Source organism: Salvelinus alpinus, chromosome 2 (assembly GCF_045679555.1).
Source record: "Salvelinus alpinus chromosome 2, SLU_Salpinus.1, whole genome shotgun sequence".
Classification (NCBI taxonomy): Eukaryota; Metazoa; Chordata; class Actinopteri; order Salmoniformes; family Salmonidae; genus Salvelinus; species Salvelinus alpinus.
Genome location: NC_092087.1, coordinates 4,394,154 through 4,410,128, shown reverse-complemented (window position 1 = coordinate 4,410,128; position 15,975 = coordinate 4,394,154). Strand labels below are relative to the sequence as shown.

The following is a 15,975-nucleotide window of genomic DNA, read 5'->3' as shown; positions in this document are numbered from 1 at the left end:
AGTATCTCCCTGATAATGACATGTTGACTCTAAAGCAAACGGTCTCCACCAGTATCACCCTGATAATGACATGTTGACTCTAAAGCAAACGGTCTCCACCAGTATCTCCCTGATAATGACATGTTGACTCTAAAGCATACAGTCACCACCAGTATCTCCCTGATAATGACATGTTGACTCTAAAGCAAACGGTCTCCACCAGTATCTCCCTGATAATGACATGTTGACTCTAAAGCAAACGGTCTCCACCAGTATCTCCCTGATAATGACATGTTGACTCTAAAGCAAACAGTCTCCACGAGTATCTCCCTGATAATGACATGTTGACTCTAAAGCAAACAGTCTCCACCAGTATCTCCCTGATAATGACATGTTTGTGTGATGTTACTGTACTGAATTTTTTATAGCTAGATGCATTTTCTGGGGTGGTCCTGGGACGGGGTGAAAATGCTGTCGACCACCTAGCTAGCATTACCATCTACAAAACGATCATGTCAACAATATGCATATCTAGCTTTAGTAACGTAGCTAGCAGACTAAATACGCAACCCAACGCTTACCTAACGTTACCAGTCCACGAGAACGGTGTCCATTTCATCGTCACTCTTTCACCTTTCAAAGTGAATGTTTATGGATTGGTCATGAGCAGTCTTTTTCTTGCTTCTTTTTCTCTTTCGGGTGGAGATGATTCAGATCCAAGACCAGAGAATGATGCTTGTTAGCTTTGTCTGCTCTGTTTGTTTCTGACAGCTGTAACATGTGACTTTCACTTCCTCTCCAGCTCTGGGGTCAGCAGGTTCATTAAAGTAGGCGGGGTTAGAGCAACGACACACCTAACCCAGAAGGCCAGCCCAAGACCGGCTCAGGGCTCAACCAAAGACACACCTAACCCAGAAGCTCAGCCCAAGGCAGCTCAGGGCTCAACCAAAGACACACCTAACCCAGGAGGCCAGCCCAAGGCCGGCTCAGGGCTCAACCAAAGACACACCTAACCCAGGAGGCCAGCCCAAGGCAGCTCAGGGCTCAACCAAAGACACACCTAACCCAGGAGGCCAGCCCAAGGCAGCTCAGGGCTCAACCAAAGACACACCTAACCCAGCAGGCCAGCCCAAGGCTGGCTCAGGGCTCAACCAAAGACACACCTAACCCAGCAGGCCAGCCCAAGGCTGGCGCAGGGCTCAACCAAAGACATACCTAACCCAGGAGGCCAGCCCAAGGCGGGCTCAGGGCTCAACCAAAGACACACCTAACCCAGAAGCTCAGCCCAAGGCAGCTCAGGGCTCAACCAAAGACATACCTAACCCAGGAGGCCTGCCCAAGGCCGGCTCAGGGCTCAACCAAAGACACACCTAACCCAGGAGGCCAGCCCAACGCAGCTCAAGGCTCAACCAAAGACACACCTAACCCAGTAGGCCAGCCCAAGGCCGGTTCAAGGCTAAACCTCCTTATTTTAGTTTGAAGTGAAAACACTACACATGAAGTGGGGCGGCATAGGGTCATCCACTACCTGCAGATTCCTGCTTAAATAGAGATTCTATAAAGTGAATGAAAGTGAATGAACCAGCTGTGATATTTCCAGCAGAGACCCCTGAGGTACAGCTGCATAATGAAGCCTGATACGTCTGGCACTTACATACACACGTAGGTTATCACCAGCAGAGTCCATAGAGAGGCTGTAGATCCAGGAAGGGAGCATAACCAACCAACCTACCAACTGACCAAACTTCATACCTACTGTACCTACCTACCAGTGGAGGCTCCTCAGAGTAGGAAGGGTAGGACCATCCTCCTCAGTGAATCCTCAAATATAAAAATAGTGAAACATTAAAAAAGTTGTCCTTCATAGACAAAACGATACTAAATATATTCGCGTCACCAAATAATGGATTAAAACACTGTTTTGCATCGAAGGTCTACAGTAGCCTCAACAGCACTCTGTAAGGTAGCACCGTGGTGTAGACGGAGGACAGCTAGCTCCCGTCCTCCTCTTGGTGCAATGACTTCAATACTAAACCTAGGAGACTCATGGTTCTCATCCCCCTTTCCCACCTGTCTTTGTGGGAAGTTGACTTTGTTTGTCATTTAAAATAAAATAAATGTACGCTCACCACACTGCTCCTTGGTCCACTTCATTCAACAGCCGTGACAGATTAGCTAACACAACATGCCATTGGAACACAGGAGTGATGGATAATGGGCCTCTGTACGCCTATGTAGATAATCCATAAAAAATCAGACGTTTCCAGCTACAATAGTCATTTACAACATTAACAATGTCTACATTGTATTTCTGAAAAAACTTTATGTAATTTTAATGGACAAAAAATTTGCTTTTCTTTCTAAAATAAGGACATTTCTAAGTGACCCCAAACTTTGGACCGGTAGTGTAAAAATATGGACGAGCAATGTCAGTGGCATAGACTAAGATATAGTAAAATAGTATAGAATACAGTATTGTCACGACTTCCGCCGAAGTCGGCAGCCCTCCTTGTTTGAGCGGTCGACGTCACCGGCTTTCTAGCCATCGCCGCTCCATTTTTCATGTATCCATTTGTTTGGTCTTGTTCCCTGCACACCTGGTTTTCATTCAATCTACATGTATTTATTCCTCTGTTCCCCGTCATGTCTTTGTGTTAAGTGTACTTTGTCTATTTGGTGTTTTGTTTGTGTTACGTGTTTATTGTTGACGCGTCAGACTGGTTTGTTTTTTCCGTGCTCTTTTTTTCACAAAGATGTTTATTGTTAAACATAATTCTTGTGACTGTTTTTGTACGTTTTGCACTTTTGCCTCAATAAAGTGTGCGCCTGTTCACAAATATCTGCTCTCCTGCACCTGACTTCGCTACCAGTACACACACATCTGACAAGTATATACATATGAGATGAGTGCAAGATATGAAAGATAAGTAAACATTTTTAAAGTGACATTATTAAAGTGACTAGTGGCCAATGATTTCAAGTGAGTGTATATAAGCTGTAATAAACTTTTTTTTACCTCCCTCATCTTAAACGTCATCGACCGCCTCTGCCACCTACCTACCTACCTTCCGTGCTGTTGCCTAGCAACACATCTGCAAATAATACCACTACGGTATTTAGTTCCTGCTTTGATTTTCCCCTCAGTTAATTAAGTAGGCATCCTCTTTCTTGTTGACTAAGGTGAGTCATGAACTCTCTTACAGATGATGTAATTTATCAGAATGGATTGTTGTTGTGAAAAACATCCATTGAATACTTTTATACGATTATACGATATCAATTATACGATCACAGATAACAACATCAACAACAGCAACTGTCTTCTATGAATACATTTCATGGGTAAATAGATTATGCAGTGACAAATGTCATCTCATTTTCTGTCTCTCCGTCAGTGGTGTATTGAGGGCCAGGCAGGCAAGTGGGCTGAGGACGGCTGAGGGAGGCTGAGGGTGGCTGAGGGAGGCTGAGGGAGGCTGAGAATGGCTGAGGCTGGCTGACGGAGGCTGAGAATGGCTGAGAGAGGCTGAGGGAGGCTGAGAATGGCTGAGGGTGGCTGAGGGAGGCTGAGAATGGCTGAGGCTGGCTGACGGAGGCTGAGAATGGCTGAGGCTGGCTGAGGGAGGCTTAGGGAGGCTGAGAATGGCTGAGGCTGGCTGAAGGAGGCTGAGAATGGCTGAGGGTGGCTGAGGGAAGCTGAGAATGGCTGAGGACGGCCGAGGGAGGCTAAGAATGGCTGAGGCTGGCTGAGGGAGGATGAGAATGGCTGAGGGGGGCTGAGGGAGGCTGAGGGAGGCAACGGATGGCTAAGGATGGCTGAGGGAGACTGGGGGTGGCTGAGAATGGCTGAGGGTGTCTGAGGGAGGCAAAGGATGGCTGAGGATGGCTGAGGGAAGCTGAGAGTGGCAAAGGATGGCTGTGGATGGCTGAGGGAGGCTGAGAATGGCTGAGGGAGACTGAGGGTGGCTGAGAATGGCTGAGGGAGGCTGAGGATTGCTGAGGGAGGCTGAGGATGGCTGAGGGAGGCTGAGGGTGGTTGAGGATGGCTGAGGATGACTGAGGGAGGCTAAGGATGGCTGAGGATGGCTGAGGGAGGCTGAGGATTGCTGAGGGAGGCTGAGGATGGCTGAGGGAGGCTGAGGGTGGTTGAGGATGGCTGAGGATGACTGAGGGAGGCTAAGGATGGCTGAGGATGGCTAAGGGAGGCTGAGGATGGTTGAGGATGGCTGAGGATGGCTAAGGGAGGCTGAGGGAGGATACAGGGACAGAGAAAGCCTCCTAGTTGACCAACTGCCTCCTACCTGACCAACTGCCTCCTACCTGACCGACTGCCTCCTACCTGACCGACTGCCTCCTACCTGACCGACTGCCTCCTACCTTACCAACTGCCTCCTACCTGACCAACTGCCTCCTACCTGACCAACTGCCTCCTACCTGAACAACTGCCTCCTACCTGACCAACTGCCTCCTACCTGACCAACGGCCTCCTACCTGACCAACTGCCTCCTACCTGACCGACTGCCTCCTACCTGACCGACTGCCTCCTACCTGAACAACTGCCTCCTACCTGACCGACTGCCTCCTACCTGACCAACTGCCTCCTACCTGAACAACTGCCTCCTACCTGACCAACTGCCTCCTACCTGAACAACTGCCTCCTACCTGACCGACTGCTTCCTATCTGACCGACTGCCTCCTACCTGACCAACTACCTCCTACCTGACCAACTGCTTCCTATCTGACCGACTGCCTCCTATCTGACCGACTGCCTCCTAGCTGACCAACTGCCTCCTACCTGACCGACTGCTTCCTATCTGACCAACTGCCTCCTACCTGACCGACTGCTTCCTACCTGACCGACTGCCTCCTAGCTGACCAACTGCCTCCTACCTGACCAACTGCTGCCTACCTGACCAACTGCTGCCTACCTGACCAACAGATACCTGGTGACTACCTGACCAACTGCTGCCTACCTGACCGACTGCTGCCTACCTGACCAACAGATACCTGGTGACTACCTGAACAACTGCCTCCTACCTGACCAACTGCTTCCTATATGACCGACTGCCTCCTACCTGACCGACTGCCTCCTACCTTACCAACTGCCTCCTACCTGACCAACTGCCTCCTACCTGACCAACTGCCTCCTACCTGAACAACTGCCTCCTACCTGACCAACTGCCTCCTACCTGACCAACGGCCTCCTACCTGACCAACTGCCTCCTACCTGACCGACTGCCTCCTACCTGACCGACTGCCTCCTACCTGAACAACTGCCTCCTACCTGACCGACTGCCTCCTACCTGACCAACTGCCTCCTACCTGAACAACTGCCTCCTACCTGACCAACTGCCTCCTACCTGAACAACTGCCTCCTACCTGACCGACTGCTTCCTATCTGACCGACTGCCTCCTACCTGACCAACTACCTCCTACCTGACCAACTGCTTCCTATCTGACCGACTGCCTCCTATCTGACCGACTGCCTCCTAGCTGACCAACTGCCTCCTACCTGACCGACTGCTTCCTATCTGACCAACTGCCTCCTACCTGACCGACTGCTTCCTACCTGACCGACTGCCTCCTAGCTGACCAACTGCCTCCTACCTGACCAACTGCTGCCTACCTGACCAACTGCTGCCTACCTGACCAACAGATACCTGGTGACTACCTGACCAACTGCTGCCTACCTGACCGACTGCTGCCTACCTGACCAACAGATACCTGGTGACTACCTGAACAACTGCCTCCTACCTGACCAACTGCTTCCTATATGACCGACTGCCTCCTACCTGACCGATTGCCTCCTACCTGACCAACTGCCTCCTACCTGACCGACTGCCTCCTACCTGACCGACTGCTTCCTATCTGACCAACTGCCTCCTACCTGACCGACTGCCTCCTACCTGACCGACTGCTTCCTACCTGACCGACTGCTGCCTACCTTAACAACTGCTGCCTGCCTAACCAACTGTTTCCTACATGACCAACTGCAAGAATGAAGAATTGCTCCATGGTGTTGGGAGGGAGGTGAACTGTGCAAAGGCTGGGTGAAGGACGGGTTACCTCTCCCATTCTCCCACATCATGTCATCTTAACCCGAACCAATGGGATTATTAAAGTGGAAATATACTTTATCAGAGTAAGAATGAAGTGAAACAGAGAATACACAAAACACTATTTGATTTGGGAATGTGATGAATAATGAGTTATTTTCTCTCCGAGCAGGGAGGTGACAGAGATAGTTGCACGTCTCCGTGAAATGTTTGTATAAAATGAGCAGATAAAGGACTAACCCTTTGTTAAAGCCATGGTCTACTGCAGTGAAGTAACGAGAACACCTCCTCCATTCTGCTGCTCCAGACCGAGCGTGTGTCCCTAATGGATCCCACTGTTGACTCAACGTTGTTTCGACGTGATGATGTGGACTCAACGTTGTTTCGACGTGATGATGTGGACTCAACGTTGTTTCGACATGATGATGTAGACTCAACGTTGTGTCGACGTGATGATGTGGACTCAACGTTGTTTCGACGTGATGATGTGGACTCAACGTTGTTTCGACGTGATGATGTGGACTCAACGTTGTTTCGACATGATGATGTGGACTCAACGTTGTGTCGACGTGATGATGTGGACTCAACGTTGTTTCGACGTGATGATGTGGACTCAACGTTGTTTCGACGTGATGATGTGGACTCAACGTTGTTTCGACATGATGATGTGGACTCAACGTTGTGTCGACGTGATGATGTGGACTCAACGTTGTTTCGACGTGATGATGTGGACTCAACGTTGTTTCGACGTGATGATGTGGACTCAACGTTGTTTCGACGTGATGATGTGGACTCAACGTTGTTTCGACGTGATGATGTGGACTCAACGTTGTGTCGACGTGATGATGTCGACTCAACGTTGTTTCGACGTGATGATGTGGACTCAACGTTGTTTCGACGTGATGATGTGGACTCAACGTTGTTTCGACGTGATGATGTGGACTCAACGTTGTTTCGACGTGATGATGTGGACTCAACGTTGTGTCGACGTGATGATGTGGACTCAACGTTGTTTCGACGTGATGATGTCGACTCAACGTTGTTTCGACGTGATGATGTGGACTCAACGTTGTTTCGACGTGATGATGTGGACTCAACGTTGTTTCGACGTGATGATGTGGACTCAACGTTGTGTCGACGTGATGATGTCGACTCAACGTTGTTTCGACGTGATGATGTGGACTCAACGTTGTGTCGACGTGATGATGTCGACTCAACGTTGTTTCGACGTGATGATGTTGACTCAACGTTGTTTCGACGTGATGATTACTTGGTGAAATCTTTTGTTGATTTCACGTTGAATTCATGTTAGTTGACAACTGAACAAAAGGTAAGTCAAAACTAGACGTTGAACTGGTATCTGTGCCACATCAATAGAGCCCTAGCCTGGTCTTAATCACAGGCTGTTATGTCATGTCAATACAGCCCTAGCCTGGTGTTAATCACAGCCTGTTATGTCATGTCAACACAGCCCTAGCCTGGTCTTAACGGTAGCCTGTTATGTCACGTCAACACAGCCTGTTATGTCACGTCAACACAGCCTGTTATGTCACGTCAACACAGCCTGTTATGTCACGTCAACACAGCCTGTTATGTCATGTCAACACAGCCTGTTATGTCACGTCAGTGATTTCATCATGTCTCATCATGTCTTGCACGATGAATGACACAATACTTTGCTGAAATGCTTTTGCATCCAGACAGTCCTATTCTAATATAAATATAATTATAGAGTTTCAAATGGCTATTTGTGTATATATATATGTTTATATGTGGATATTTGTCCCAAACCTCACTCCAAGTTATTGTGGCTAGCTCATAGGCCCTCCTTCTGAGTTTACATTTCCATATATCATCAGTTTTTTAAAACACAGCTGATTTAGTTGCAAACTGCTATCTTCATAGATATTTTAAATGTTAATTATCATTAGGAGTAAATTCTCTCTGCCATTTTCCATCTGCTTGTGTTATGACAGACAACCCCACTGGTGATTCTACTGGCGTCGACGTGGGATCGGTGCTTTATAGCTGAATACCATAAAAGACCTCAGAGAGATGAGATTATCACCACCTACTGTAATTATATGGTTCAATGCACAGTGGCACTATCAGGTGCCCCACCACCAACGCTTGCCAAACACTTTGAGTCTGTGACATCACGCATCCCAAATGACAACCTATTCCATACATAGTGCACTAATTTACACCAAGGCTGGCACCCTATTCCCTACATAGTTCCCTATGGGCCCTGGTCAAAAGCAGTGCACTACCTATGTGAATAGGTTGCCGTTTTGGGACACGTCCTCTGGCTGGCTGCAGGTGGACGCCAGGTGGGCCGGCATGTGGCGGTGGTGTCTCTCTCTCTCTGCTCTGCTAACCCCGTCCCCAGAGGGAGAAACAACCGTGTGGGGTTTAGAAATGCTACATTCAATTTCCTATCATTAGTAGGTTAGCTCACCCCTCATTGGCTTCCCATCTGTTGCCGTCCCAAATGGCACCCTATTTCTTGCATAGGGCTCTGGTCGAAAGTAGTGCACTATGTAGGGAATAGGGTGCCAGCCTTGGTGTAAAGTAGTGCGCCATGTAGGGAATAGGGTGCCAGCCCTGGTGTAAAGTAGTGCACTATGTAGGGAATAGGGTGCCAGCCTTGGTGTAAAGTCAAATCAAATCAAATCAAATCAAATCAAATCAAATTTATTAGTCACATACACATGGTTAGCAGATGTTAATGCGAGTGTAGCGAAATGCTTGTGCTTCTAGTTCCGACAATGCAGTAATAACAACAAGTAATCTAACCTAACAATTCCGCAACTACTACCTTATACACGCAAGTGTAAAGGGATAAAGAATATGTACATAAAGATATATGAATGAGTGATGGTACAGACGGCATAGGCAAGGTGCAGTAGATGGTATAGAGTACGGTATATACCTATGAGATGAGTACTGTAGGGTATGTAAACATAAAGTGGCATAGTTTAAAGTGGCTAGTGGTCCATGTATTACATAAGATGGCAAGATGCAGTAGATGATATAGAGTACAGTATATACATATACATAAGAGATGTGTAATGTAGGGTATGTAAACATTATATTAGGTGGCATTGTTTAAAGTGGCTGGTGGTACATTTTTACATAATTTCCATCAATTCCCATTTTTAAGGTGGCTGGAGCTGAGTCAGTTTGTTGGCAGCGGCCGCTAAATGTTAGTGGTGGCTGTTTAACAGTCTGATGGCCTTGAGATAGAAGCTGTTTTTCAGTCTCTCGGTCCCTGCTTGGATGCACCTGTACTGACCTCGCCTTCTGGATGATAGCGGGGTGAACAGGTAGTGGCTTGGGTGGTTGTTGTCCTTGATGATCTTTATGGCCTTCCTGTGACATCGGGTGGTGTAGGTGTCCTGGAGGGCAGGTAGTTTGCCCCGGGTGATGCGTTCTGCCGACCTCACTACCCTCTGGAGAGCCTTACGGTTGTGTGCGGAGCAGTTGCCGTACCAGGCGGTGATACAGCCCGACAGGATGCTCTCGATTGTGCATCTGTAGAAGTTTGTGAGTGCTTTTGGTGACAAGCCGAATTTCTTCAGCCTCCTGAGGTTGAAGAGGCGCTGCTGCGCCTTCTTCACAACGCTGTCTGTGTGGGTGGACCAATTCAGTTTGTCCGTGATGTGTACACCGAGGAACTTAAAACTTTCCACCTTCTCCGCTACTGACCCGTCGATGTGGATAGGGGGGAGCTCCCTCTGCTGTTTCCTGAAGTCCACAATCATCTCCTTTGTTTTGTTGACGTTGAGTGTGAGGTTATTTTCCTGACACCACACTCCGAGGGCCCTCACCTCCTCCCTGTAGGCCGTCTCGTCGTTGTTGGTAATCAAGCCTACCACTGTAGTGTCGTCCGCAAACTTGATGATTGAGTTGGAGGCGTGCATGGCCACGCAGTCGTGGGTGAACAGGGAGTACAGGAGAGGGCTCAGAACGCACCCTTGTGGGGCCCCAGTGTTGAGGATCAGCGGGGTGGAGATGTTGTTACCTACCCTCACCACCTGGGGGCGGCCCGTCAGGAAGTCCAGGACCCAGTTGCACAGGGCGGGGTCGAGGCCCAGGGTCTCGAGCTTGATGACGAGTTTGGAGGGTACTATGGTGTTAAATGCTGAGCTGTAGTCGATGAACAGCATTCTCACATAGGTATTCCTCTTGTCCAGATGGGTTAGGGCAGTGTGCAGTGTGGTTGCGATTGCGTCGTCTGTGGACCTATTGGGTCGGTAAGCAAATTGGAGTGGGTCTAGGGTGTCCGGTAGGGTGGAGGTGATATGGTCCTTGACTAGTCTCTCAAAACACTTCATGATGACGGAAGTGAGTGCTACGGGGCGGTAGTCGTTTAGCTCAGTTACCTTAGCTTTCTTGGGAACAGGAACAATGGTGGCCCTCTTGTAGCCACCAGTAGTGCGCTATGTAGGGAATAGGGTGCCAGCCTTGGTGTAAAGTAGTGCGCTATGTAGGGAATAGGGTGCCAGCCCTGGTGTAAAGTAGTGCACTATGTAGGGAATAGGGTGCCAGCCCTGGTGTAAAGTAGTGCACTATGTAGGGAATAGGGTGCCAACCCTGGTGTAAAGTAGTGCCAGCCTAGGGTGTCATTTGGGATTTAGCCTACACCTTTATGCCTTTATAGTGCAGCAGATCAGAAACCACAGCTATTGGCTTCCTACACTACTACAACAGACGCCACAGGTACTGACAGCATTATCTCCAACCCCTTTCTCATCATCAGAGAGAGAGGGGGACAGACAGACAGACAGACAGACAGACAGACAGACAGACAGACAGACAGACAGACAGACAGACAGACAGACAGACAGACAGACAGACAGACAGACAGACAGACAGACAGACAGACAGACAGACAGACAGACAGACAGACAGACAGACAGACAGACACACAGACGGTGACAGAAACAGAGAGAGAAGCAGAGAGAGTGGAGCAGAGAGAGAGCCGTAACGACATTGTCCTCTGTGCTAGGCTGGGAAGGCATCTTGCTACATCACACCGTTCAACCAGGAAACTACATCTCTGTCCCCTTCCTCCCTAACTTATAACTACATTAGTGGGCACCGCTAAACTAACAATGTGTTTAAACCCTCCACCATAAAAAAATATAAGTGGAAAAAGGTGAACAAGGATAGGAGCAAGAAAGTAAGTAAGGACAGAGCCCTCCACACGGCCTCCCAACTACAAACACTCCCAGCATGCACTGAGAGAGAGAGAGAAGTACAGAGAGAGACAGAGAGAGAGAAGCAGATGTTATAACAGCTGTCGTGGTATGTTATAACAGCTCTCGTGGTAGGTTATAACACCTGTCATGGTATTTTATAACAGCTGTCGTGGTAGGTTATAACAGCTGTCGTGGTATTTTATAACAGCTGTCGTGGTAGGTTATAACAGCTGTCGTGGTGGTATATAACAGCTGTCACGGTAGGTTATAACAGCTTTCCTTGTATGTTATAACAGCTGTCGTGGTAGGTTATAACACCTGTCATGGTATGTTATAACAGCTTTTGTGGTAGGTTATAACACCTGTCATGGTATATCATAACAGCTTTCGTGGTAGGTTATAACACCTGCCATGGTATGTCATAACAGCTGTCGTGGTAGGTTATAACACCTGTCATGGTATTTTATAACAGCTGTCGTGGTAGGTTATAACAGCTGTCGTGGTGGTATATAACAGCTGTCACGGTAGGTTATAACAGCTTTCCTTGTATGTTATAACAGCTGTCGTGGTAGGTTATAACACCTGTCATGGTATGTTATAACAGCTTTTGTGGTAGGTTATAACACCTGTCATGGTATATCATAACAGCTTTCGTGGTAGGTTATAACACCTGCCATGGTATGTCATAACAGCTGTCGTGGTAGGTTATAACAGCTGTTGTGGTATGTCATAACAGCTGTCGTGGTAGGTTATAACAGCTGTCATAGTATGTTATAACAGCTGTTGTGGTAGGTTATAACAGCTGTTGTGGTATGTTGTAACAGCTGTTGTGGTAGGTTATAACAGCTGTTGTGGTATGTTATAACAGCTGTCGTGTTTATAACACTGTTATTCTAGGTCTTTCCACATTGGTTTTAAATCTGTGCTTTGTAGTCCAATGAAACGAGTTCCTATCAGAAGATGAAGGACCAGAAGCTGTGATACGGCAGAGAGAGTGGTACATACCTGAATAAGGCCTCACAATCCAAATGAGTGGGTGACTGTGGGTAGGAAATTAGAAATACTGTTGGCGCCAGGTGATTTGGGGCGATCGGGTCATGATGAAATCATCTATTCACCATTTGGTATGCATGGACTTCAAGCTTTGAAAGAATAGAGAGTGGATAAAACACCTAATCCCCATTCTAGCTGAGTGAGCCAATCAGAATGGAACACAGCAGAGGCCATCTTTCTGTTTAAGCTGTTTATCTCTTCGTCTCTGCACTTTTCCAAGTCTCAAACTCACTAAGGCCCAATCTCCCTGTGAGACACTATAGTGTCTACTAATCAATATATTAATTTGTCTCAACATTTTTGGGGTTCAATTCTGCTTTTAAAGTCTGTTTTTCCTCCGTCACCGGGGGTATTATATTTCATGAGACAGCGGATTAAAAAGATTACAGGCGCAGTTTTTTCAATTTATCTCCCACCCTCAGACTAGCTTTTATTGACTGGTTCCTCTTATCACAATTTGCCAGCAACCACAGCATGATTGGCATCTGCCTCCATATCTGCCACTCTCTGGGAATGGTTGGTTTCTCTGACATAAACAGAGGAAAAACTGCGGACGCACTAGCAGGTTTCGAAATTGCACCTACTGTATTCTACTATTTTAACTCTCAACAGTAAATTGAGACCCCGACTGAATTCATTGGTGGGGGGGGAATTATGTGCAGGGAGACGCATTTGCCCAACCTGGAATAAGTCCCCAATGTGTAAATATCCCTCCCCCATCTCTCAGAAATTACAAAGTAAAGCTTTTCAACACCATAAAACTAATATTTAAAATATAAAAAAATCAAAATACCATTCCAAATTAAGTGGATTAATGGAACAATAAAATTGTTTCTGGGAATATCAACACGGTTAAGGGTATGATAACGTTCCTATATGTGAGCAATCACGTAAAGCTAACACAATGTTAAGTCATATAACTGTCTGTGAGTCACCCAATCAATTCGTGTAAAAGAGACTATGCAAATAAAACCACGAGACAATAAGATGCTCCTTTCTCAAAACCACAGCGATCTCAGTGGTGGAAATGTTGGACACGGGGAGGGTCGACTTACAGATGACATTGACGCTATGTAGATGAGAACGGGGGGATTTGTGCTCCGTGTAACAGCCCTGGCCGCTGAAGATAGACGGTGTTACGAGGTGAAGCTGCTGCCTTGTTTTCGTGGTGTTGTTTCCCCGCTCTGCTCTCCTCTGCTTGGCTCTCTCCTTCGGCGTCACCAAGCGAACGGACAGCACCACTCACACCTTGTTCCTGCTTTCCTGCAAACTCACCTTTCCCATCAGGATCGTCGTTTAGTTCTGCTTATCTATCTCTAAAAAAATATTTTGATTTTGGTCTGCCCGGTTAGAAGCTTCACGAACACAACTTTTAGAAGAACGCACGGAATACTATACCATGTCCCACAATTCTGGCTGTCACAGCAGTTTGATTGTAAGTACAGCATTTACCGTTTAACAGTGTGGGAAAACTTCATTGCGATGGTCAGAACATTGGACAGAACAGTGTGAACCCATTTGGAGATGAGGAGTTGCGTCTCTGTGGGGAAAAACGGTGTTTCAGATGTTGGCGCACTGAGTAGCCGAGATGATTCGTCTACATTGGATAAATCAATGATATATATATATATATATATTTTTTTCTCCATTCAACTTCAAAGAGAGTGATAAATCACATCATTCTACATTTGATTCGTTTTTTTGAAGTTCCATAATTCATGGAATATCATCAGCAAATGTGAAAGGAAGCGTAGGAGAGTGACTGACGCGTAAAGCTTGTGGCTTTTGTTTGCGGGCACTTATCCATCTCCATCTCTTTCCATAAATGTCAACTAGCTGATGGGAAAAAGGGGGAATATTTCACCATTATACTACAGATATAGAGGCACGGTGTTATTCAAACAAATAAATGACTAAAAATACCAAAAGCATGACGTTGCCTAGCCAATGTTTCCACAATACGCACAATGCGTTTTGACTTGTAACAGGAACGATATTTTATTTTTTTTATCTACCAATTGACTTTTGTCTCACATTTATTCTGAATAATTAAAGAAAACTATATTCAAAGTATTTAACCTCGGATAATTAACAGACAAGCTGATGTATGTTAATATGAATGCTCTGCATTCCGTTTTTATCTATAACGTTACACTCATTTGGGGGCATACATTCTAAGCCATAGCGTGTGAATAAATGTAATTTATCTTATTTTTTTGTCAAATTGATGGTTGAGTTCCGCTACAATTAACCATCCAAATGCTGAATAATTGGACAGCGGTGATGGCCTCTCCTCTTAACAGTATTAAATGACCTGTCAGCGGAATGTGTGCTGTTTTAAAGTTGTATAAGGGACACATTGAGAGTAACGACGCTGTAAATCAACGGTCCCTGGCTGTTTAAAAAAGCACCACAGGGTCCTCGTGTGATCTCTTGTCCCCTGCGCCAACAAAGTGACTCAATGAAAACTCTTCAAAACGGCCCATTTTCAGCGCTATACTTTAATTTGGATAATTTCCGTGTTAATGCAATATTATGTAAATATTTAGTGTCCTATCATTATTTTAAATGTCCTATTTGGTAACATTCTCTTGTTCTTTTTTTCCAGGTTCGCTTTTAACTTCCTCCGTGTTCCCGCTTCCTTGTTCCCGCTCCTTCACATCCAACGGTCCATCGGCTGGGTAACGAACCGCGGAGCTGCTGTCTACGTGGATCAGTGGGGTTAAAATCTTCCAACCGCCTGCCAGCCTTGCCAGGAAATCTACATCTAATCAGAGAGACATGGCGACTAATGGAACTAAAGCCTCGGATGGACACGTTTTAACGGAGGTGAATGCGGAGCCTAATGACAAACCCAAAACCTTGGTCGTTAAAGTCCAGAAAAAGGAACTTCCCGAAAGAGAAAACTGGAGTGGAAAATTTGACTTTCTCCTGTCTTGCGTCGGGTACGCAATTGGACTCGGAAATGTCTGGAGATTTCCTTATCTATGTGGGAAGAACGGAGGAGGTAATCAAGATGTCGGCGCTTTTCCGTGTTTTCAAAAACAGAAGGAGGCTTAAAACTTGACCCTTCAAACAGGAAATGTGTTCTGGGTCCCTCATTTAAATAATCTAAATGGTCCCTTTTCTCTCCCGATTGAGCGTAATTATCATTAATTTTAGGCGCAGCAGTGTGATGCAAAAATATTGTCTTAACCTCTTAATCTCTTTGGATGATTTTAAATGTTCCCGGTATATCAATGCAAATGGTCACTTTTATTCACCATTACATTTTTTTGTTTACTTACCTTTTCACCTTCCATTCAGGGGCCTTCTTGATTCCATACTTTTTGACGCTCATATTTGCTGGCATGCCCCTGTTTCTGCTGGAAACGTCCCTCGGTCAGTACACATCGATTGGAGGGCTTGGGGTGTGGAAACTGGCTCCCATGTTTAAAGGTAAATCAAAAGCCTACGTTTAGAGGTTCAACTGAAATACGTCTCCATATATACCGACAATTAGCTCTCCTCATCCAATACTCTTTTTGCTGGTTGTCAATAAACAGATACAAATATCTGCAATTTCAGTGCATGTCTCCTCTCCCCGTTGTATTACAGATCAAACCACATATTTAATATAACTAGCTAAAGCTATTTTATTTTTATTTTCTTCCAATTAGTCAAGGTGTCACATCATTTCATGT

General features: G+C 46.3%; 1 protein-coding gene across 1 annotated transcript in view; it reads left to right on the top strand.

The window, feature by feature from the left end:
- The first annotated feature begins 13,296 nt into the window (after positions 1–13,296).
- Positions 13,297–15,975, top strand: part of LOC139553173 (sodium- and chloride-dependent GABA transporter 1-like) — a 32,779-nt gene continuing 30,100 nt past the window's right edge. Inside the window, exons 1-3 of the mRNA XM_071365203.1 lie at positions 13,297–13,727; positions 14,901–15,299; positions 15,599–15,730. Of these exons, the coding sequence (XP_071221304.1) occupies positions 15,074–15,299; positions 15,599–15,730 (358 nt within the window). The 5' untranslated portion in view covers positions 13,297–13,727; positions 14,901–15,073. The remainder of the gene's footprint in view (positions 13,728–14,900; positions 15,300–15,598; positions 15,731–15,975) is intronic.